Source organism: Corythoichthys intestinalis, chromosome 7, assembly GCF_030265065.1.
Source record: "Corythoichthys intestinalis isolate RoL2023-P3 chromosome 7, ASM3026506v1, whole genome shotgun sequence".
In the NCBI taxonomy this organism is placed as follows: Eukaryota; Metazoa; Chordata; class Actinopteri; order Syngnathiformes; family Syngnathidae; genus Corythoichthys; species Corythoichthys intestinalis.
This window is the reverse complement of record NC_080401.1, coordinates 17,662,366-17,685,131: the sequence shown is the minus strand read 5'-3', so window position 1 is coordinate 17,685,131 and position 22,766 is coordinate 17,662,366. Positions and strand designations below refer to the sequence as shown.

At 38.6% G+C, this 22,766-nt stretch overlaps 1 protein-coding gene across 2 annotated transcripts in view; it reads right to left on the bottom strand.

The window, feature by feature from the left end:
* Positions 1 to 22,766, bottom strand: part of negr1 (neuronal growth regulator 1) — a 343,600-nt gene that overhangs the window by 79,686 nt on the left and 241,148 nt on the right. For both annotated transcript variants that reach the window (XM_057841144.1, XM_057841143.1), the window contains exons 5-6: positions 11,118 to 11,238; positions 2,735 to 2,883 (exon numbers count right to left, since the gene is read on the bottom strand). In XM_057841144.1, the coding sequence (XP_057697127.1) occupies positions 2,735 to 2,883; positions 11,118 to 11,238 (270 nt within the window). The remainder of the gene's footprint in view (positions 1 to 2,734; positions 2,884 to 11,117; positions 11,239 to 22,766) is intronic.

The window sequence follows — 22,766 nt, the reverse complement described above, 5'->3', positions numbered from 1 at the left end:
TGACGTCATGTGATTGGGGTCTATACACAGGCGGCAATCTAGTCCACCAATTGGATGACGTGCTGGCACACCGGGTGCACCAATAAGAACCTCGCGTTGATGTGTCAATCACGGTGCCGCCGCCAGACCCCGGTGACGCTACAATATTCTGACAGAATAGCCAACGACGTCATGCATTAAGAGAGACAATAGCTAATTAATATGCTCACTAGCCACCCTGTGGTCTGGGGTGTGAATTGCAACCTGTCAAAATGACGGACGGACTTCAGTTTTTTCCGTCACCATTTTAAAAAAACGGTCAACGACGGAAAATATTCGGTTAACGCGACCCCTGCTTTGAAGTGATGAAGGCAGCCAGATCTGTTTTTATCCCTTTCAGGCAACTGTTTCTGTTGAGAAAGCGTGTGTGTATAATGTAAACATGATACGAGTCATACATATGTGCTTTTTATGGAAAATAATTTAATTACCCTAACATGTTTTAGAGCTTTAATCCCAATACCGTGATACGGTGGAACCGTGATTTTTGGCTTAAGGTTATCATACTGTTGGAATATTATACCGGCACATGCCTAGATGTATTGGTAAAATGCGTGTTGTTTTGAACAGACATATACATATGTGTGTTTGCTAACATTTGACTGCCTACTTGTTTACTAGCCTGTCGCTACAAAAATAGAATAAAGTATAACAAATCAAAGTTGTCAAGACCCCAGCACTGAAAGTTCAAAGTAAACACCAGAAACATTTTATTAGAAAAAAATAATAAAAGGAAGATGTACTTATGTTTGGTCACGGACGCACACGAAGGAAAATTCTCCTTACGCACACACCTAGGCTGTGGTCAACCCGAATGCTCACTGCTCTGTCAATGTTGAGCATTTATTTACGTCGTATTAATCTGGTACATTTATGTTTACAATGTAAGCCGCTTATTTAGCACGTCTGGACAACATTGAGAATCCAACTGAATTTAAAAGACTGCTTATTCATCGCCACAAAAGCTTCGGTAGAAAAATCTGACAGAACCCAGGATATAATGTTACATAACTTACAGCTAACATTATAGCTAGATAGATATTCGGCCTTTGAGGTTTCCAGTTTTTAAATTGGGAGTGGTAGCATTCCGCCTTTATTATAATAATGGTCTATTCTCTGTAAAATTTAGTACCATGGACATGCGGCTCCACTGCATACTGCAACCCTCTCTATCTGCTTCTAGACAAAATTCATAAAATAAATAAATAAACAAAACATTTTATTAAAAAGAAAAACAGGTCTATTGCCAGCTATGTTGGTGCAAATTCAGAATTTTGAACTCCCACCATCATCCATAAATCGTTCGTTCACTCAATCACTGTCACTGACGGAATTTGACGGAGCCTTGGGTTGACCGAGTTTTACAAGGGAGCGCGGCTTTGCGATAGGTCAATTAGAAACAGGACTTGTCAGGGCTACCAAGCAGTTTAGTTCACCATTGTTTGGAAGCTGAATTCATCTATCGGAAGGGTATCACTCGAGACCAATTTTGTGGTAGATATGGGTTTTTCAGTTACAGTATATTCCGAAGTTACCCTTAATGATACATTATTGCCATATTGTGCTGGATAACATGTTGTTCCCGTATTTGTAAGATATTTTTGTACTTTCCTCTGTAAAAACCACATTGGTCTCTGCTTGTATTCCGGCGACTTGGGGAAATAGTTAGCTTTGCTTACTCTAAAAGGAAACTGTCTTGACAAATAACTGTGAGTCTGTAGAGTAGCAGGATATTAGAATATATTCTACGTGTGATGTCTGTGTGCATCCAGGCTACATATCAAGTTTCTCACTTGAAAAAACATTTGAGACACTTTTGGGATTTTTTATAAAATGAAAGATGTTGGTGAAGGATATCTGCAGGGATGGATAATAGTTTTTAAGAGCTTTTTAATGACAACTTCAATCAAATACAACATCTCCACCTCACAAGGAGTGGGCAACATGCGCTCATTATCAACTGAGTAATATGCTTCTTTGCTTACATACATCTTCCTGCAAGTACTGTAGCATTTATTGTATGTATGTACTTGTTTCCATTTCCCTTTTTAGATGATATTGACGACTAAAAATATTCAGACATAACCAATCCTACATTGCTTCAGTCATCTAAAAGAATGTGTTAGTCTTCTTGACTTCTGTAATAACCACTCCTGTTTTGTCGACTGCCAATTTGTGCTTCAGCAGTTTGGCTTTTGGCATTCTTCACCTTTTGAACTCGGTTTGATATGTTTGAAAAGTATTAAAGTTATGCAAGGGTTCACTTGCAATACTCTCTTGCAGTGTGGGTCAGCCTGCCATCTCAGCATTCAACTTAACATCACTGACCTGTGTGCTTCAATTTTGCTAAAGTTAAATGTGATGCTAAATATATGTCAATGCTCATGCAAATACATCATTTAAAAGCCGACACAGCTTCACAGACTGGAGAAATACAAGCAGCAAGTGTGGTAACTTGAAAGAATAAAATCTAGTGGGGTGAATGTACACTGACTGCTTGGTGCTGAAAGTAACAAGAGAGAATATAAGGCAATGAGGATATAGTGCGTGGGCAACACACTGAAATAGTGGTACTTCGGTGTTTCTGAGTTTCTAAATTAAATGCTTACAAGGTCACAATCCGCCTTGGGTACAAACCAGACGCTTCAAGATCCCAGCACAAGAAATAACAGAAATCCAGTATCACGGTACTTACGGATGAGAGGCACACTGGCATTAGCAGTCCCAAGCTTATTAGTTGCAACACATGTGTAGTTCCCGTAACGATCCTCTGTCATGTTGGTCACCGAGAGGACTGATCTGGAACTGAGGTTCTTGATGTCGATGCCAGGGCCCTTGATAATCCTGAAAATTGAGCACAATGCCAACATATTAAGCCTTTATTTCTCACCCACACGCACACAAAACGTCAAGGGGGAGGAAGAAGGTGTCAAGGACAGCACAAATGTTTGTCATCTTGACACTAAGTAGTACTTCAATACCCTCTTCAGTCGATGTGGTTATTCCTTGGTGTGTCACATCGGAACCCTTGAAGTAGAAGGTGAAATGACTCAGAGGTCAACCAGGGTGCAACTTAACAATAAAATGCTTTTGTGGTGCTCTGTTATGAAATTAACATACATTCATTTCTTATAATAGTGATTGTAATTATCTTTAACATCCAAATAGCCATTCAGCTCATCAGGAATTAAATCGATTGCAACATGACCATTCTTGTTGAGAAAGAAGACATTTGACCTCTCATAAGAGCAGGCTTCAGCAATTTATTAGTGTATTTGAGTCAGGAGAGCACAATCTAGTGTTTTTCTTCAGGTCAAACATGTTATTAGATTATGAAATTGGTCGTAAAAAATATGACTTTAACTTTATTTATAGCAGTCTTTTCTGGTCATTATGATAGCTGTTGTAAGTTGTATGCAAACCAAAAATACAATGACTAATCAAATTCCTACCATGAGTAAGCCAATTAGTATTCACTGTTAATTATATATTCATAGTACTTAGGCAAGAGGATTGAGAGAAAAAATGTAAGAGTGACACAGACAGATAACATGAAAGTGAAAGAGAGAGAGCACGTACCAACCGTCCCCCAATTGTGTTTTTCCCACCAATGTTTTATTTTATTTGACAATAAATTAGTGAAAATATTACACGAGAAGGGCAGGGAAGCAGCATTGAGTGGGTAAAGCATGTGGAGTTTATATTACTTCGGTGTGTTTTCATTCTGTTTTCATACATCAAGAAATAATAGAACCACTCATTACATTGATTTAAATGTCTACAGTATAGTCACGTTTCTCTGAGTAAGTATGCAATTTAAAAAAATGCTTTTTCAAAAACACTGTTTAAATGCAAACTATTGAACAAGAAAAAAAAAATCAAACACAAAGTACAATACATATATTTAATTTAACACATACACATATATTTATTTTCATAGTACATCTGTACCAACTGTCCCCCAATTGTGTTTTCCCCACCAATGTTTTATTTTATTTGACAATAAATTAGTGACAATATTACACAGCATTTGAGATTGCATGCAAATGCATAATTTATGACGTTTCAGATGTAGCATTTTCATTAGGAACCCCCTTAATTTATGCTTCTGCCATAAACCATCAGATTATCCAGTGATCTGATATATTGTATATATTAGTTCTACTGCACCCCGTTCCTGCGCCACCAAAAAAAAAAGCTTTGCTTTGTTTACAGTATGATGACTTCTGGTTGTATCCCATGGTGACATCCTCACTAATATTCTTCATGGTAGTCTCCAAGTGGGCTTGTCTCTTTTTTGGAGTCAACATCAAACGAGTCCACACTCCTCATTCAAACTGAAAGAACCGCCACTCAGACATAAGCACACAAGACTCCCTCGCCTCCATTCAAAGCGCTGACAGATCATGAAAAGGAGTTTGTCAAAGACTGTTACACTTCTCTAACAGTGGCAAACTGGCAGCAACACTAAATTGATGTTAAGGCTGTAAAACACATAGACAAAAAGAACATACAAAAAACATAAGTGGCACTCAATTTGTCATTCTTGGTAATGTTGGAGGAATGTTTTTTTTTTTGTTAAATACCACATACTTTGCCCTTTAGTTTATAAAGAATTTATTATGATATTGCCATTTAGAAAGTCTACAAAAATAAAATCCTTAGAACCACCTAAAGACAAATATCATGGCAACTGTCACCTTTGCAACTTGAAGAAATTGAATCAGCCCATTACAATTAGCACAGCATGAGCTGATGATTGAAATCACCAGGCGTGGTTGAATGTCTTTTGTTTTTTATCCAAGAGTGCGTCAATGTAAATTGACTGATGTATATGCATCGAATAATTGCAAAAGATTGCCATGATATATTTTATTTATATTCTAAGAGAGGGCACTCTTCTTGGCAGCCAAACAGCATGATAAGCCTTCAAACGGAATACAGTACCAGCTCTTTAATTATGTAAACCTATTACCTTTAACATTTTTTAATCTGGTCTTTGTAAGGGATAGAATAAGGGGACTGTTTTTATTGTTATTTTAAAAAAAAAAAACACCGGTAGTCTGTTCTGAAAAGCTAAACAGGGATTATAAATAAACATTACCTGCACATCATTGTATTTATGATATCATGATTTATATCATAGCATGATATAAAACCATTCACAGTATGTTAGAACCCTCAATCATTTACATAACTATTTTGATGTGAAACCCATACATTGGTTATTTTATGACGCTTACTCTAAAATTGCATTCGAACCTATACAAAAAACATAGTGAGTTTCTGTGTGATGAGACTAACTTTAGAGGTGCTACATTTGAGATGCTAGATAATCACTGTATAAACAAAGAATGAAGACTAATGTACATCTAGCAACTTTTTTTTTTATTTTTTTTATTTATTTATTTATTTTTTTTAAAACCTGTCCTGTTCAGCTGTTTGACACAGAGAATGGAAGTCTAAGTGCCCGGATTCTGAAGTTTTAATGTTTCACATTGAGAGTCTGACATACTCCCATTGTGATCATTCAAAATACCTTTTTATTATGACAAAGCAGCGAACAGGAAGAGGTTAATGGGGGGACAGAAGAAAAGAAATACAAGAGAAGAAAGAAAAGAAACACATACACAAACAACAACAAGAAATACATTGAACATCTAAACTAGTTACTAATATGCTGGTGCTATCGTCAGCGAGATGTATTTCCGGTTTACACCATGTGGGGGCCTATTGGCCAGTTAAAGAGGAGAATGGGGCTGGGGGTGTCTATAAGACTATAAGCTAAGTGATTGAAAGGGGTAGAGTGTACACAAATCAGTTCTGTGATCTAGAACCCAGTAATCGTGTGAATCTCTTATGAGTGTAAGCCCGTTGGCGACCAACCCTACGCCGCCGCCCTACATCTAGCAACCTTATTTGACTACCTAATTTGCATTTTGATAATACAGGTGGTCCTCGGGTTACGAACGAGTTCCGTTCCTACGCTGGTGACGTAACCCAACTTTCCGCGGTACCCTTTAAGTACCCTAAATACCCACAATATCTCAAAATAAATGTATCATACATTATATTAATAAAGTAAGATAGATAGATATTACTTCCCTCTGGTAACATCGATCATACCATATTTCGTCTTACAACAGACATTTATTAATTTGTCACCGTCAAACTATGAACACACAATTAGAAATCAAATACAATAATGACAAAGACCATACAATAATACTATACAGTGGTACCTCGACATACGATCCCTCCGACACACGATCTTTTCGACATCCGACGGAAAATTTGACTTGCCATTTGTTCCTACATCCGACGACATGCTCGAACTACGACAATTTTTGACAGCGCTGCAGTTTCTTTGTTTTGCTGGAAGACGGACGCACCGCTTATTTTCTTGAGAGAGAAATCAACACTGGATCCAAAACGGTTAGGGCAAGTGGAGGAAAAAAAAGAAAAGGTGACGCTTACCATCGAAATGAAGATGTGAATGATAGCAAAATATAAGCATGGTGTGTGCATCATGAACTGGGTCGACAATCGGGCCGTAGAATGTCTCGGCCGGCGGTCCTCCTCCGTTTGCCATTCTTTATAAGTTAAGGTGACAATTCGTATTGTGGTAACATGCCAAAGAAAGCGCCAGCATCGTCAGGTTTCTAATCATATATTCCATCAACTCACCTAGTGTCTGCTGCCGTTGACGCCAGGATCAAAACAGAAAGTAAAGTCACGTCAGCCCCACACTGTGTTCAGGTACAGCAAAAAAAGTCCGCCACATTAGAACCCGATTCGTTACATTATTACATGTATTATTATTATTAGTACCGTATTGGCCCAAATATAAAACAGTGTTTTTTGCATTGAAATAATATTGAAAAATAGGGGGTCGTCTTATATTCGCGGTCTAGACATTATACCCATTCACGACGCTAGATGACGTCAGAAATCATTGAAGCAATGTTCTGTGATGACAGCTCTCAGCTACTCTCCCCTTTCACGACGCTAGATGGCGCCAGATATCATTGAAGCGATATTCTGTCATGACCGATCTCAGCTACTAGTTTAACCAGTTTGCATTCTTTTATTGAAATGTTTTTCCTTGTTCAGATTTGTTTCAAGACTGCAGCTACAGTTAGACTTCACTTTGATAGTTAATGCAGTTATTGCAATTTTGTTGTTTTGTCACAATAGATTGATTTACTTACATTTCAAAAACTAGAAGCCATTCATTTACGAATGTGATTGCACTTTAGTTGACATATTTAAATATTCAGATATTAAGATCTTAATGAGGCAAAATAAAATGCTTTTTCTCTCAACTATATTGTTATAATTATTTGTTTCAGATGTACTGTAATTACCGTCATTTCCCGAATATAAGGCGCACCCGTGTATAATGCGCACCCCAAATTTAATTGTAAAATCTAGGGAAAATTATTGTACCCGTTTATAACGCGCACCCTAATTTTAGCACCAATAAATAGAAGAATACATGAAAACAGAGCTCGTGTACAGATACAGAAATGTCATTTTACTGAATGGTGAAACACAGCACAAGCATAGCATATTGGTAGTTCAAAACATTACCATAAACTGACAATATTTACGGTACTAATATGATTTGACAACTTCTCCAACTTACCAGAATCTAGGAGAAAACAAAACAGATGTGACTTTTCTTTTAAAGGCTGCTGTATAACTTGCTCGTTTCATCATGATGAATAAATGTTTCTTCCATGGATTGATACGGTAAAATGAAAGTGAGAACCTAAGTTGGAAATCCGAGAGCGCTCATCGCTGGTGATACGACAGTAACAATAGGAACTATTGTTATTTGGGTTTGAGTTTCCCCAGGGACAGATATAGTTGACGGACACACACAGGAAGTCTGTTGTTACGTTTGTTATGGTCCGAGTTGAGGAGCTGCAATAAACGTTGACTCAAATGAGTTCAAGAAACTAAATTCTGTGCTTTATGAGGAGTGAAAAAAGCAGAATTTAACACAGACGAAATCATTCGGCCGATCAGAGTGAAGTATTACCGAAACAAAATAGTGACGTCACGTACCGTAATGGCCAGCAAAGGATCGCCACATACGTTTCTTCAACACAACGTGGCCGTGTCAATAAAAAATTATCGGTTTACATATATATATATATATATATATATATATATATATATATATATATATATATATATATATATATATATATATATATATATATATATATATATATATATATATATATACATATATATGATTTTACAAGTTGGCAAGGGAAAAAAAGTGCATTATATTCGAGAAATTACAGTATTTTCTGTATAAAAATGAATTTGGTGTTCAAAAAGTCTGTTTTCAAACTTGAGTCTTGAAAAAGCGGGGTCGTCTTATAATCAGGGCCATCTTATATTCGGGCCAATACGGTACTATTATTATATTATTGTTATCCTGATTATTATTCATAATTTATTTGTTTTGCACTTTGGAATTGCTATTTGCAATAGTAATTGCAGTATTTATTAAGGATTTAGTGTAGGTTTTTGAGCTGTGGAATGAATTAATGGAATAATAATGTATTCTTATGGGAAAATCCTGCTCGACATAGAACCGTTTGGACTTACAAACAAGATCCTGGAACGAATTAACTTCGTATGTAGAGGTACCACTGTATAGCAAATCAATTGAGACATATTTGCTTACAAAAACATACCTAAATGGCTGCATAATAACACCAACAGAAATGTGGTCCAAATCTTGGGCAATTCAACAAGGAAAACGGCAGCTATTTGTGACACCAGTCCAGCGGTGAAAACGAACGCTGCTCAATAAGCTAGCGGACTAATAGCGAGCTAACAGGGGGTGCATCACCGAGCACTAGCCATTTGGCCTTTTTCTGCCTTCTTCAAATGTTAATTGCGTTCACCCCCGCATCCCAAAGTGAAAGCAACTAGGGCTGCAGCTATTGAATATTTTAGTAATCGAGTATTCGACTCAAAATTCTATCGATTAATCAAGTAATCGGATAAAACATTTTTTTAGGTAAAGATCAAAATATAAATATACATGAGAAAACAAGACATTTCATCTAATATTGACCCATTTTCAGTCAATCAATGTCTTTATTTCCGATGTACATTGTTAAAAAAAACAGCCAACATTTGCATCTCAGATGTGACTAAAAAAAAAAGACTAATTCACTGCTTTCACTCAAAAAACTTTCTAGATCTTATAGAAAAAAAAAAAAAAAAAAAGTTATTTCTCACCTAAAAATATCATTACGCTTCATAACACACATCTCTAAAAAGTTAAGTGTTTTCCCCATGTGTTTCAATTGAATTTTCATTTGTGTCAAGCTATTTTTAAGTTCTAGTTAAGTTTTAAGTTAGGCTAACCTGTAAGTCCTGATAGGATTTTGAATTTTTGCAGTGTTCAAAATAAATGTATGATACCTGCTGTATTGGAGCACATTAGGGACCAGTGCTACTTGGTGTTTTATCCAGCAATGACTACTGAACTAAAATTGACAGTTAGCTCTTATATGTTTTTATTTTACACCCTCATCACTCTACAGCACTATGTTTTTACAGATTAAATAAAGCCTGTATGTAAGACACGTTAGCCACGCATCGACAGTAGTCATAATTAATAGAAACCTAGCTCTCTCCGCAGGTCTAACGTTACATGGGCAAGGGACAGTAGCGCTAATCTTATTTATTAGCGTGGAGAAGTCTACTGCTTTAAGATGGCGGCTGTTTACAAACGCCGCCGAGTCTGTCATTTCACTAGTTCTTTATGCATTTGATATCTATGAGACACATCAAATGCTACCTGGTATCACCGTAGCTACTGCTGCAGTGCAGTATATACTGCTCACAAAAATGAAAGGAACACTATGTTCCTTTAAATTTTGTGAGCAGTATATATTTGCGCCATTTTGGATCCCATACCATAAAATTATCAACTTTGCAAATGTTCTTGAAATGTCTTGAAGTAGTTTTGAGGCTAAATTGCCCATCTCTAGTACCGCACATGTTTTGGAATTGTGGGAGGTAGTTTAAGTACTGCACCAAGCTCATGCAGAACATTGGAAGGTTGGAGACTGAGATGACATCTGTCATGAACACAAATTATTTGTTATGACAAATGCCATAAGTGTCATAACAACATTCCTGAACCCTAACACAAAGACATTTAAAACAATACTATAACTTATCAAAAGTTACATCAGTTACTGAACAACATCTTTCATAGGCATCCATCCATCCATCCATCCATCCATCCATCCATCCATCCATCCATCCATCCATCCATCCATCCATCCATCCATCCATCCATCCATCCATTATCCATTATCTACCGCTCAATCCTGGGTCGGGGCGCGGGGGCAGCAGCTTTAGCTAGGGACGCCCAGACTTCCCTCTCCCCAGCCACTTCAACCATTTCTTCCAAGGCGTTCCCAGGCCAGGTCTACTGTGTCCTGGGTCGTCCCCGGGGCCTCCCGCCGGTGGGACATGCCTGGAACACCTCTCCAAGGAGGCGTCCAGGAGGCATCCGAAACCACATGCCCAGGCCACCTCAGCTGGCTCCTCTCAACGCGGAGGAGTAGCGGCTAGATCGGGCTTCTCGCCCTATCTCTAAGAGAGAGCCCGGACACAATGCAGGGCTCTGGGTCGGGGATGATATCCTGCCCCCAGGGGAGGAATTCAATATATATATCATGTATATTGGGGTTTTGTTCACGAGGGAGGGCATCTGTCATAAGCATTCATTCATTTATTCATATTCATGACAGGTGTCATGTTATGACGACAACAAATCTTACGACAACATTCAAATAAAGCTTACCCCAATAATATATTGTATTTATTGTGAGTACCAATGGGGAACAAAGTTCCTACTTTTGTTCTTGGGCTAAATGCTGCTTCATGGAGAATAGACTTTTGAGGCCACGACCCCATAAGAACCACTTTTGGTCTAAATTAAAGCCACGGCAAAGGACAGACCCTGCTTCAGGACAAATGGAAGACACCTCATTCAAGTGACAATCAATATTAAAGCAATCTCTGCTCACCTTTTCTCCCCTTTGTACCACTCAAAAGTTGGCGAAGGCACAGCAGCAGCCTCACACCTCAGCAGAGCAGTACGTCCCAATCCAACTCCATGGCTTTTCATCTCATGGATGGATGGGGCAACTGGAAACACAGACAAACGCACATTAGAAACACATATTTCTATTCTCCTCACAAAGAAAATGTTCGTGACAATTTAGACATTGACTCCTAACCTGGGTGATTTAAATTATGAAATATTGCAGCCTTTAATACTATTGTCAGTGTACACATTTGCAACACTTACAAAACAGGGAGAGCTGAGGAAGTGAGAGGGCATTCTTCGCCAATGTTAGGAAAATGAAATGAAATGTACTAGATGGTGATAAATGGCTTAATGGGAGTTCAAAGACTCAATGGTAGCACAGGGTTCTGTGAATGCAGAATGAGGTTTCTATTGTGTGAATAAATGTGAAGGAAATCTCGAATCTATTGTTATGAAGGCTCCCATACATGTACAGAATTTCTAAGGCAAAACATGCCTTTGTGTTCCAAATATTTATATTGCTTTGAGTAGAACCAGCTTTGAAAGAAATGGAAATTGTCTTCCATCTTTTCGGGACTATGAAATGCACTGGATTACAAGGTGCAGCATCAATGAATTATACATGATTCATTCGATTTTTCTACACAAAAAGTGATAATAAGGTGCATTAGTGAATCAATGAATTGCATTTGTCATTTATTATTTATGTTTTAACAGTGTAAGTATTGCTATAGTCATGTTTTTATTATTTGTTATATATATATATATATATATATATATATATATATATATATATATATATATATATATATATATATATACATACATACAGTTGTGGTCAAAAGTTTACATACACTTGTGAAGAACATAATGTCATGGCTCTCTTGAGTTTCCAGTTATTTCTACAACTCTGATTTTTCTCCGATAGAGTGATTGGAACAGATACTTCTTTGTCACAAAAAACATTCATGAAGTTTGGTTCTTTTATGACTTTATTATGGGTTAACAGAAAAAGTGATCAAATCTGCTGGGTCAAAAATATACATACATGGATCTGAAAAAGCAAATCATTGACTTGAACAAGTCAGGTAAGTCACTTGGAGCCATTTCAAAGCAGCTGCAGGTCCCAAGAGCAACAGTGCAAACAATCGTTTGTAAGTATAAAGTGCATGGCACTGTTTTGTCACTGCCATGATCAGGAAGAAAACGCAAGCTATCACCTGCTGCTGAGAGAAAATTGGTCAGGAGGGTGAAGATTCAACCGAGAATCACCAAAAAGCAGATCTGCCAAGAATTAGAAGCTGCTGGAACACAGGTGTCAGTGTCCACAGTCAAGCGTGTTTTGCATCTCCATGGACTGAGAGCCTGCCGTGCAAGAAGGAAGCCCTTGCTCCAAAAGCGGCACCTTAAGGCTCGACTGAAGTTTGCTGCTGATCACAAGGACAAAGATAAGACATTCTGGAGGAAAGTTCTGTGGTCAGACGAAACAAAAATTGAGCTGTTTGGCCACAATGCCCAGCAATATGTATGGAGGATAAAAGGTGAGGCCTTTAACCTCAAGTACACCATGCCTACCGTCAAGCACGGTGGTGGTAGTATTATGTTGTGGAACTGGTGCTTTACAAAGAGTAAATGGGATAATGAAGAAGGAGGATTACCTTCAAATTCTTCAAGATAACGTAACGTCATCATCCCGAAGATTGAGTCTTGGGCGCAGTTGGGTGTTCCAACAGGACAATGACCCCAAACACACATCAAAAGTGGTAATGGAAAGGCTAAATCAGGCTAGAATTAAGGTTTTCGAATGGCCTTCCCAAAGTCCTGACTTAAACCCCACTGAGAACTTGTGGACAATGCTGAAGAAACAAGTCCATGTCAGAAAGCCATCAAATTTAACTGAACTGCACCAATTCTGTCAAGAGGAGTGGTCAAAGATGCAACCAGAAGCTTGCCAGAAACTTGTAGATAGCTACCAAAAGCGCCTAATTGAAGTGAAAATGGCCAAGGGACATGTTACCAAATATTAGCGCTGCTGTATGTATATTTTTGACCCAGCAGATTTGATCACTTTTTTCTGTTCACCCATAATAAAGTCATGAAAGAACCAAACTTCATGAATGTTTTTTGTGACAAAGAAGTATCTGTTCCAATCACTCTATCAGAGAAAAATCAGAGTTGTAGAAATAACTGGGAACTCAAGAGAGCCATGACATTATGTTCTTCACAACTGTATACAGTATATATATATATATATATATATATATATATATATATACACTGCCGATTTTACTGGTTTTCCCACTTGCAAAACATGTAGAGGTCTTTAATTTGTATCCTAAGTTCTCTTCTTCAACTGTGAGGGACGGAATCTAATATAAAAAACCAGAAAATCACGTTGTATGATTTTTAAATAATAAATTTGCATTTAATTGCATGAAATAAGTAATTGTTACATCACAAAAATCAAACTTAATATTTGGTACAGAAACCTTTGTTTGCTATTACAGATACCAAACGTTTCCTGTAGTCCTTGACAAGGTTTGCACACATTGCAGCAGGGATTTTGGCCCACTCCTCCATGTAGATCTTCTCCAGAGCCTTCAGGTTTCTGGGCTGCTGCCGGGCAACACGGACTTTCAGCTCCCTCCATAGATTTTCTATCGGGTTCAGATCTGGTGACTGGCTTGGCCACTCCAGGACCTTAAGATGCTTCTTACGGAGCCACTCTGTAGTTGCCTTGGCTGTGTGTTATGGGTCGTTGTCATGCTGGAAGACCTAGCCACGACCCATCTTCAGGGCTCTCACTGAAGGAAAGAGGTTGTCAGCCAAGATCTGGTGATACATAGCCCCATCCATCCTCCCCTCAATACGCTGCAGTCGTCCTGTACCCTTGGCAGAGAAGCAGCCCCAAAAAAGGATGTTTCCTCCTCCATGTTTCACGGTTGGGATGGTGTTCTTGGGGTTGTACTCATCCTTCTTTTTTCTCCAAACACGACGAGCCGAGTTTAGACCAAAAAGTTACATTTTGGTCTGATCCGATCACATGACCTTCTTCCATTGCTCCTCTGGATCATCCAGATGGTCAGTGGCAAACTTCAGACGTGCCTGGACATGCACTGGCTTCAGCAGTGGGACCTTGCGTGCGCTGTAGGATTTCAATCCATGACGGCGTAATGTGTTTCCGATGGTTTTCTTCGAGACTGTGGTTCCAGCTCTTTTCAGGTCATTGACCAGGTCCTGCCATGTAGTTCTGGGCTGTCCCTCACCTTCCTCATGATCAGTGATGCCCCACGAGGTCAGATCTTGCATGGAGCCCCAGAACGAGGCAGACTGACCGTCAACTTGAACTTCTTCCATTTTCTAATAATCACTCCAACAGTTGTTACCTTCTCACCAAGCTGCTTGCTTATTTTCCTGTAGCCCATCCCAGCCTTGTGCAGGTCTATTATTTTATCCCTGATGTCCTTACACAGCTCTTTGGTCTTGGCCGTTGTGGAGAGGTTGGAGTTTGTTTGTTTGAGCATGTGAACAGGTGTCTTTTATACAGGTAACAAGTTCAAACAGGTGCAGTTACTTCCGGTAATGAGTGGAGAACAGGAGGGGTTCTTAAAAAAGAACTAAGAGCCGAAATATTTACTAGTTGGTAATGTATCAAATAATTATTTCATGCAGTTAAATACAAATTTATTATTTAAAAATTATACGATGTGATTTTCTGGATTTTTGTATTAGATTCCGTCCCTCACAGTTGAAGAGAACTTGTGGTACAAATTACAGACCTCTACATGGCTGGCAAGTGGGAAAACCAGCAAAATCGGCAGTGTATCAAATACTTGTTCTCCCCACTGTATATATATAAATAGTGATCCCTTGCTACTTCGCGCTTCGAATTTCGTGGTTTCAGTCTATCGTGGATTTTTTTTCAGTCAAAAAAATATATATACATGCATAAAAAAATTAAATTAATGGAGAAAATAGGATGTAAAATCTGCTCGTTCCCAAACAGAAGGCAAGTACAGCCCGCCCAGCTCATATTGCCCCGCTCTGACCGTTGGCCAGCATCACTCGGGAATATCACAAGCTGATTGGCCGAGATGTTGTACCTTGTTACTATCGAAAGAAAATGGCTCCAACGCGTCCTCTGTAGGGATGGGAATCGAAATCCGATTCCAAGTCGGAACCGGTTCCGACTGTTTCGAGGCCTCGACATCACAATGAAAAAGCCTTAACGATCCCTTTAACGATTCCTAAAGACGCGTATTGCGTCGTGACGTGTCTTGTTGTCCAGACGCATCAAACTAGCATGGCGCCAAGAACCACTTGCTCCAAAGTTTGACTACACTTCCCCAGGAAAGAGTGTGAAAATGAAATGTTACGACGGGTAAGCACGAGCATTGCAGCCATAAACATAACAATGACAGCACGTAGGTTCAAACGCTCGAAAGTGTGTCTTCACTTCACGAGGAAAAATTACAACAAAGCGACTTGCAGTCATTGCAAGGTGGAGATTACTGCATCGGGAGGGAATATGACTGCGCTGTCCTCACAGAGAGGCTAAGGCTCAGTTCTAGCTATACAGCTAGCTAAACTCCCAAATGACGATGTAGAAGACGTTGGTATAATTTGCTGACTTTATTCAACCATCACTTGAAGAGTGAAACTAAGAATAGAAATGAAACAAATCAATTTCGTCCCCAATAACAAACAGGTTTGCATCAACGTAAATCAGCGATGATTAGCTGCTAATAACAGTATGGTTAGCACTCGTTCGCTAGCATTAGCACATCGTTCAAACCACAAGACAACTGGATTTAAGTGTCCGATCGCGAGTGGAAACACAACAACACAAAAGATGATACATACAGGCGTTGCCTCTGTAGATATTAACATTAACAAAGAACGTAGGCTCGTAGAAGTGTTTCCCTCTCTCACTTCGCTCGCTCACTCGCTTGGATGCGGCATTTCTTTGGGTGCCGAAACTGCGGCCCGCGGCCCAAATACGGCCCGCCTCCACATTTGGTCCGCCCATTTTGAATTTTTTTTTTTTTTCTCAATCGTGTTATTTATTTCCTGGCCTTTTTCCTTGAAGAATTCAGAGAGGGTTATTTGGTTATTATGTATTTAATTAATAGTGTTTTTATTATTAATTATTATTATTATTATATCATTATTTTTATTTTATTTATTTTAATTCCGTGAAGAATCCAGAAAGGGTTATTTGATTGTGGCTTTCTGAAAAACAATAATTTTTTACATTTATGCACTTCTGCAATCGTCACACTTTTTCTGTTACAAACTGACCCCGGCCCCTCATCAGAGAAGGGAAAATTATGTGGTCCTCACAGGAAAAAGTTTGGGGACCCCTGCTTTAACACATATTGCCAAAGGCAGAACAACAACCTATCTGCCAATATATACCAATATTTTTTATTTCTATTACATAAATGTTTCAGTAAAATGTTACACATTCTTGTGTATTTGCCACTTATTGCCATAGTTAACATTGCGGCTTTGGGCCTCTTTTGATTTCGTTGTGAGTTTGCAAGGTTATGAGTTCTGATTAAAGAAACTCGATGCCAATCAAAACGTTTGTTCTTCTTTTTCCCCAAATTAGAATCGATAAGAGAATCGATAAAGAATCGAATCGTTAAGCAATATCGATAATGGAATCGGAATCGTAAAAATCCTATCAATTCCCATCCCTAGTCCTCTGTCTGCTCAATCCTCTAACGAACCCAAGAAGAAAAGAAAAATGATGACGGTGCACCAGAAAGTTCAATATTGGACATGCTTAAAGTTGGCCACAGCTATGTGTCTGTTGCAAGCCATTGCGGACTAAATGAATCAACCGTTTGTTACATAAAAAAAGACAAGGCCAAAACCCGAAAGACCGCCGCAATGTCGTTTACCAAGGACACTAAGCGAGTCATGACTCCTCTCAACAAGACCATTGTAAAAATGGAAAATGCACTAACAGTGTGGATATCGGACGGTCGGGAAATGAAGGTGAGTCTCGACACAAACATGATCCGGACAAAAGCCAAAGCGCTGTAAAATAGCCTCATTCCTGAAGGAGAGTTGAATGAAGGTGGCGGTTATACTGACAACGACGAAGATAAACCACAGCCTAGCACAAGTGAAGAAAATTGTGGTTTTATCTGCCAGCAAGGGCTGGTTCGAAAAATTCAAAAAGAGGTTTGGACATCGCAGCGTTACGTTGCATGGGGAGGCCTCCACAGCGGGCCATGACGCAGCTGTTCGTTACGTTGAGGAACAATTTCCCAAATAAATTGAAGGAGGTGGCTATCCCCCGGAGCAGGTTTTTAACATGGATGAGACTGGCCTTTTTTGGAAGAGGATGCCATCCAGAAAAACAACGGTCACAACTCCCCATCACGATGTTCCTTGTGCGCAGGACACGTCCTGCAGAAGCTTCTCAATAAATCATCTTTATCTTCATATCCATTGTTGTGGAGTTTTTTCTTCATTTATCACATTTATCAAGATCATCAGTGTGGTGAGTACATTTTATTCATCTTATGCATGTTATTGTATACAGTATTAATATTGTATTTACGTTTAAAATAGGACTGTCAAAATTATCGCGTTAACGCGCGGTAATTAATTTTTTAAATTAATCACGTTAAAATATTTGACGCAATTAACGCACATGTCCCGCTCAGACAGTATTCTGCCTTTTGGTAAGTTTTACAGCAAGGCCTTTTGTGCTGTCTAACAGCGAACTCTTGTGGTCGCTTTGCGACATGGTTTATTTTTTTTCTTGCCAGTTCAATATGGCTGCACGACGTCTCGGGCTGACGCCTACGTTGTAATGTTGTGCTTATATGATCCTTGGACAAAATTTGTCCGTAAGTATGGTTGTTGTAAAGAATGTACATATTATGTTAGTAAGCGAAATGTTCTATTTTTTGTATGAGACACTTTTTGTTTATGTTTAGTGAACCTGTATAGCGTGCTAAGCTAACGTTGTTGCTAATGCAATGCTTGTGTACTTTTTTTTTTTTTAGTTTTACGACGGTCTAAAGAGGACAATGGTTTGAGGATATTTTATTAATAAATCAGATGAAAAAGGAAGAAGTCTGATTATTAAGGTGTCGTTCACGAGCTGTCTAGCTTTGGAAAAAGTAGACGCTTCGGAGTGAGGACAGCATAGACAGATTTAAATGACAGTAGAGTGAAATGCCCACTACAGTCCTTATGTACCGTATGTTGAATGTACAGTGGGGAGAACAAGTATTTGATACACAAATACTTGTTCTCCTCACTGTATATATCCATCTTGTGTCTTATCTTTCCATTCCAACAATTTATTTTACAGAATGTATATATAATTTACAGAAAAATATTTTAAAGATGGTTTGAATTGCGATTAATTGCGATTAATTACGATTAATTAATTTTTAAGCTGTAATTAACTCGATTAAAATTTTAATCGTTTGACAGCCCTAGTTTAAAAGTAGTGTACTGTATACACAAAAAAATATATAAAGAATGTAATAGACATAAAATAAAAGTCTCCTGTATCCAGGCAGCTGAACAGGACAGGTTTAATAAAAAAAAATAAAAAAATTAAAAAAAAAATAAAATAAAAAAAAGAATGAAAAAAATGGGGGGGGGGGGTAACTACTTCGCGGTTTTTCACTTATCGCGGTGGGTTCTGGTCTCCATTAACCGCGAAAAACGAGGGATCACTGTATATGTAGTATATATATATATACAGTGTCTTGCAAAAGTATTCGGCCCCCTTGAATCTTGCAACCTTTCGCCACATTTCAGGCTTCAAACATAAAGATATGAAATTTAATTTTTTTGTCAAGAATCAACAACAAGTGGGACACAATCGTGAAGTGGAACAACATTTATTGGATAATTTAAACTTTTTTAATAAATAAAAAACTGAAAAGTGGGGCGTGCAATATTTCTCGGCCCCTTTACTTTCAGTGCAGCAAACTCACTCCAGAAGTTCAATGAGGTTCTCTGAATGATCCAATGTTGTCCTAAATGACCGATGATGATAAATAGAATCCACCTGTGTGTAATCAAGTCTCCGTATAAATGCACCTGCTCTGTGATAGTCTGAGGGGTCTGTTTAAAGTGCAGAGAGCATTATGAAAACCAAGGAACACACCAGGCAGGTCCGAGATACTGTTGTGGAGAAGTTTAAAGCCGGATTTGGATACAAAAAGATTTCCCAAGCTTTAAACATCTCAAGGAGCACTGTGCAAGCCATCATATTGAAATGGAAGGAGCATCAGACCACTGCAAATCTACCAAGACCCGGCCGTCCTTCCAAACTTTCTTCTCAAACAAGGAGAAAACTGATCAGAGATGCAGCCAAGAGGCCCATGGATGAACTGCAGAGATCTACAGCTGAGGTGGGAGAGTCTGTCCATAGGACAACAATCAGTCGTACACTGCACAAATCTGGCCTTTATGGAAGAGTGGCAAGAAGAAAGCCATTTCTCAAAGATATCCATAAAAAGTCTCGTTTAAAGTTTGCCACAAGCCACCTGGGAGACACACCAAACATGTGGAAGAAGGTGCTCTGGTCAGATGAAACCAAAATTGAACTTTTTGGCCACAATGCAAAACGATATGTTTGGCGTAAAAGCAACACAGCTCATCACCCTGAACACACCATCCCCACTGTCAGACATGGTGGTGGCAGCATCATGGTTTGGGCCTGCTTTTCTTCAGCAGGGACAGGGAAGATGGTTAAAATTGACGGGAAGATGGATGCAGCCAAATACAGGAACATTCTGGAAGAAAACCTGTTGGTATCTGCACAAGACCTGAGACTGGGACGGAGATTCATCTTCCAACAGGACAATGATCCAAAACATAAAGCCAAATCTACAGTGGAATGGTTAAAAACTAAACGTATCCAGGTGCTAGAATGGCCAAGTCAAAGTCCAGACCTGAATCCAATCGAGAATCTGTGGAAAGAGCTGAAGACTGCTGTTCACAAACACTCTCCATCCAACCTCACTGAGCTCGAGCTGTTTTGCAAGGAAGAATGGGCAAGAATGTCAGTCTCTCGATGTGCAAAACTGATAGAAACATACCCCAAGCGACTTGCAGCTGTAATTGGAGCAAAAGGTGGCGCTACAAAGTATTAACGCAAGGCGGCCGAATAATATTACACGCCCCACTTTTCAATTTTTTTATTTGTCAAAAAAGTTTAAATTATCCAATAAATTTTGTTCCACTTCACGATTGTGTCCCACTTGTTGTTGATTCTTGACAAAAAATTAAAATTTTATATCTTTATGTTTGAAGCCTGAAATGTGGCGAAAGGTTGCAAGGTTCAAGGGGGCCGAATACTTTTGCAAGGCACTGTATATATATATATATATATATATATATATATATATATATATATATATATATATATATATATATATATATATATATATATATATTTTTTTTTTTTTTTTAAATTTTATTTTATTTTAATTATGGGTTTGAGGAATAATGACTGTGTGCCTTGAGTACTTTACTGGAGTAACTAGTATTGGTCCAAGGTCATTTAGCACACTTTAGGGCACACTGTATTAAAAGGTGCATTGTCATTTTTGAGGAAAAATACATGATTTTACATGTGCCTTATCGTCCAAAAATACATTACAGGTCGTCCCTGCGTTATGACGTACCCGACTTAAGTGATATCAACTTTACGACGCCATAGTCTTGTCTGCTATTTTGTCTCAAGTCGTTATTTATTTATTTTTTTTTTTAAATGATGTTGACTTTTGGTTTTTGATGCATGCTTTTGGCGCAGGAAGCATTGAGCAGGTACTACTTCAACACAAGAGTAAGAGCGCATGTACACAGCAAGACAAGCGTATTTGCAAACACGAGGAAAAGTGCACACACGAAGTTGCCCAGCCGAGTGAGAGAGAGAGGGGAAAGAAAGCCTGCGCGCACATTTGTTGCTTGTGAAGCAACAACAGAGGCAACACCTGTATATAACACCTTTTGTACTGTTTATTGTGTGTTTTCAATTGTGTGGAATACTTGGGGCGAGTTTATGTAAAAGGTTTTTGATGATGTATGGATGCTAACTGATACATGTTAATTGTTTGTGTGTAGTGTTATTGCTGTATGAGGAGCAAGTTATAAACGCAAATTTTAAATGCTGTTATTAAAGATGGAACTGATTTAATTTCATTTTTGTTTTAATTTAATTCTGCAAGTGTATGAGTAGCTGAATGAAGTCAGCAATCCACATCGTCATTTCGGAGATTAGCTCGCTATCTAGCTAGGACTTAGCTCCTACGTCTTGGGTAGGATGGTAAAATGACGTATAATACATGTTTTTGGATAGTTATTTTGAGATTTGGGGGGTATTTAAGGGTATTTACGTCGCCAGCATAGGAACAGACCTCGTTCGTAACCAAAGGACTACTTGTATTCAACAACTGGTTCTTGACTGAAAAAGTTACATACTAGTTCAATTGCTATAATTTAGCTCGTATGGGAAATTCAGGTTTTTCAGCAGCAAATTGTTATAATACAAAAATGGGGGTGTGGGGTGAGAATAAACACATGATTAAGAAATGTATATGAAACACATTTATTATACACACACATTGAGTTTATGATAACACTCCTGTTGTAAGTGCGGATTATTTTTACAGATCGCGACAGTTACTGTTTCTGGAGGGGAAAAAAATAATTCAGAATGTCCTCCTTTAGGGCTTCACAAACCAGCTGGTACTTGCATTAGAGTCACACTCAGAGAATGGGCTCAGATCTGCATTAAATGTTGTACATTATGTTGATGCAGGTTGTTGAGGAGGTCATCCATTTATCGAAGGTTGAAATCCATCTCTTGTTCACATTATTATTGTGTCCTTGGGCAACACTAGGCACCCTACTTGTTTGTGTTAAAGTAGTGTAAAAATGAGTGGCTGATGGTAGTTAGAACTGCTCCAGGGCAGCTGTGGCTGCTATAGTAGTAGCAGCTTACCACCACCTAGTGTGGCGTATTTTTGAGTGTCTTGAAAAGAGCTATCCAACTTCAGTATATTATTATTATTACAGTATTACTGGGATATTGATCAGTTTGCACAAACATGCTCTTCTGCCTATAGTATTCTAACAGTGGAAACATCTGAGAAAATACATTTAGTATTTATAGAAAGTGAAATGTTGACAGTAGCCACAAGGGTTAGCACATTGCTAACCTGTAAGAGTCTATTGACAGCTGACAGATGAGGTGGGATGCAAGAGATGTGTGCAGTGAGAAAAAGATCCATGTGAGCTTTTGTGAACATGGACTATGATTGCGTAGGAGAGGCCGAGGGAGGTGACAGTGTGCTCTGTGATGATGAATTTCCTTCCACCAACATTCTCTTGCAACCTAATGAACACACTCATATGACTTGAGTCTGCTGATTTCTTGTTCTTGCATGTGTGCCAATTATATTACTACACCCGCTCTTCCAAGGTTGGACTGACTACTCTGAAAGACCTGAGATAGTCACTCAATTGATGGGTTCAGATGGCATTTCCTATTCATTTATCACTGTAGGAGATGTTGGACACCATGCTGTGGGGTAGTGCTAGACTGCCCTTCCATGCTGGCTGTGAGAGTAAATTG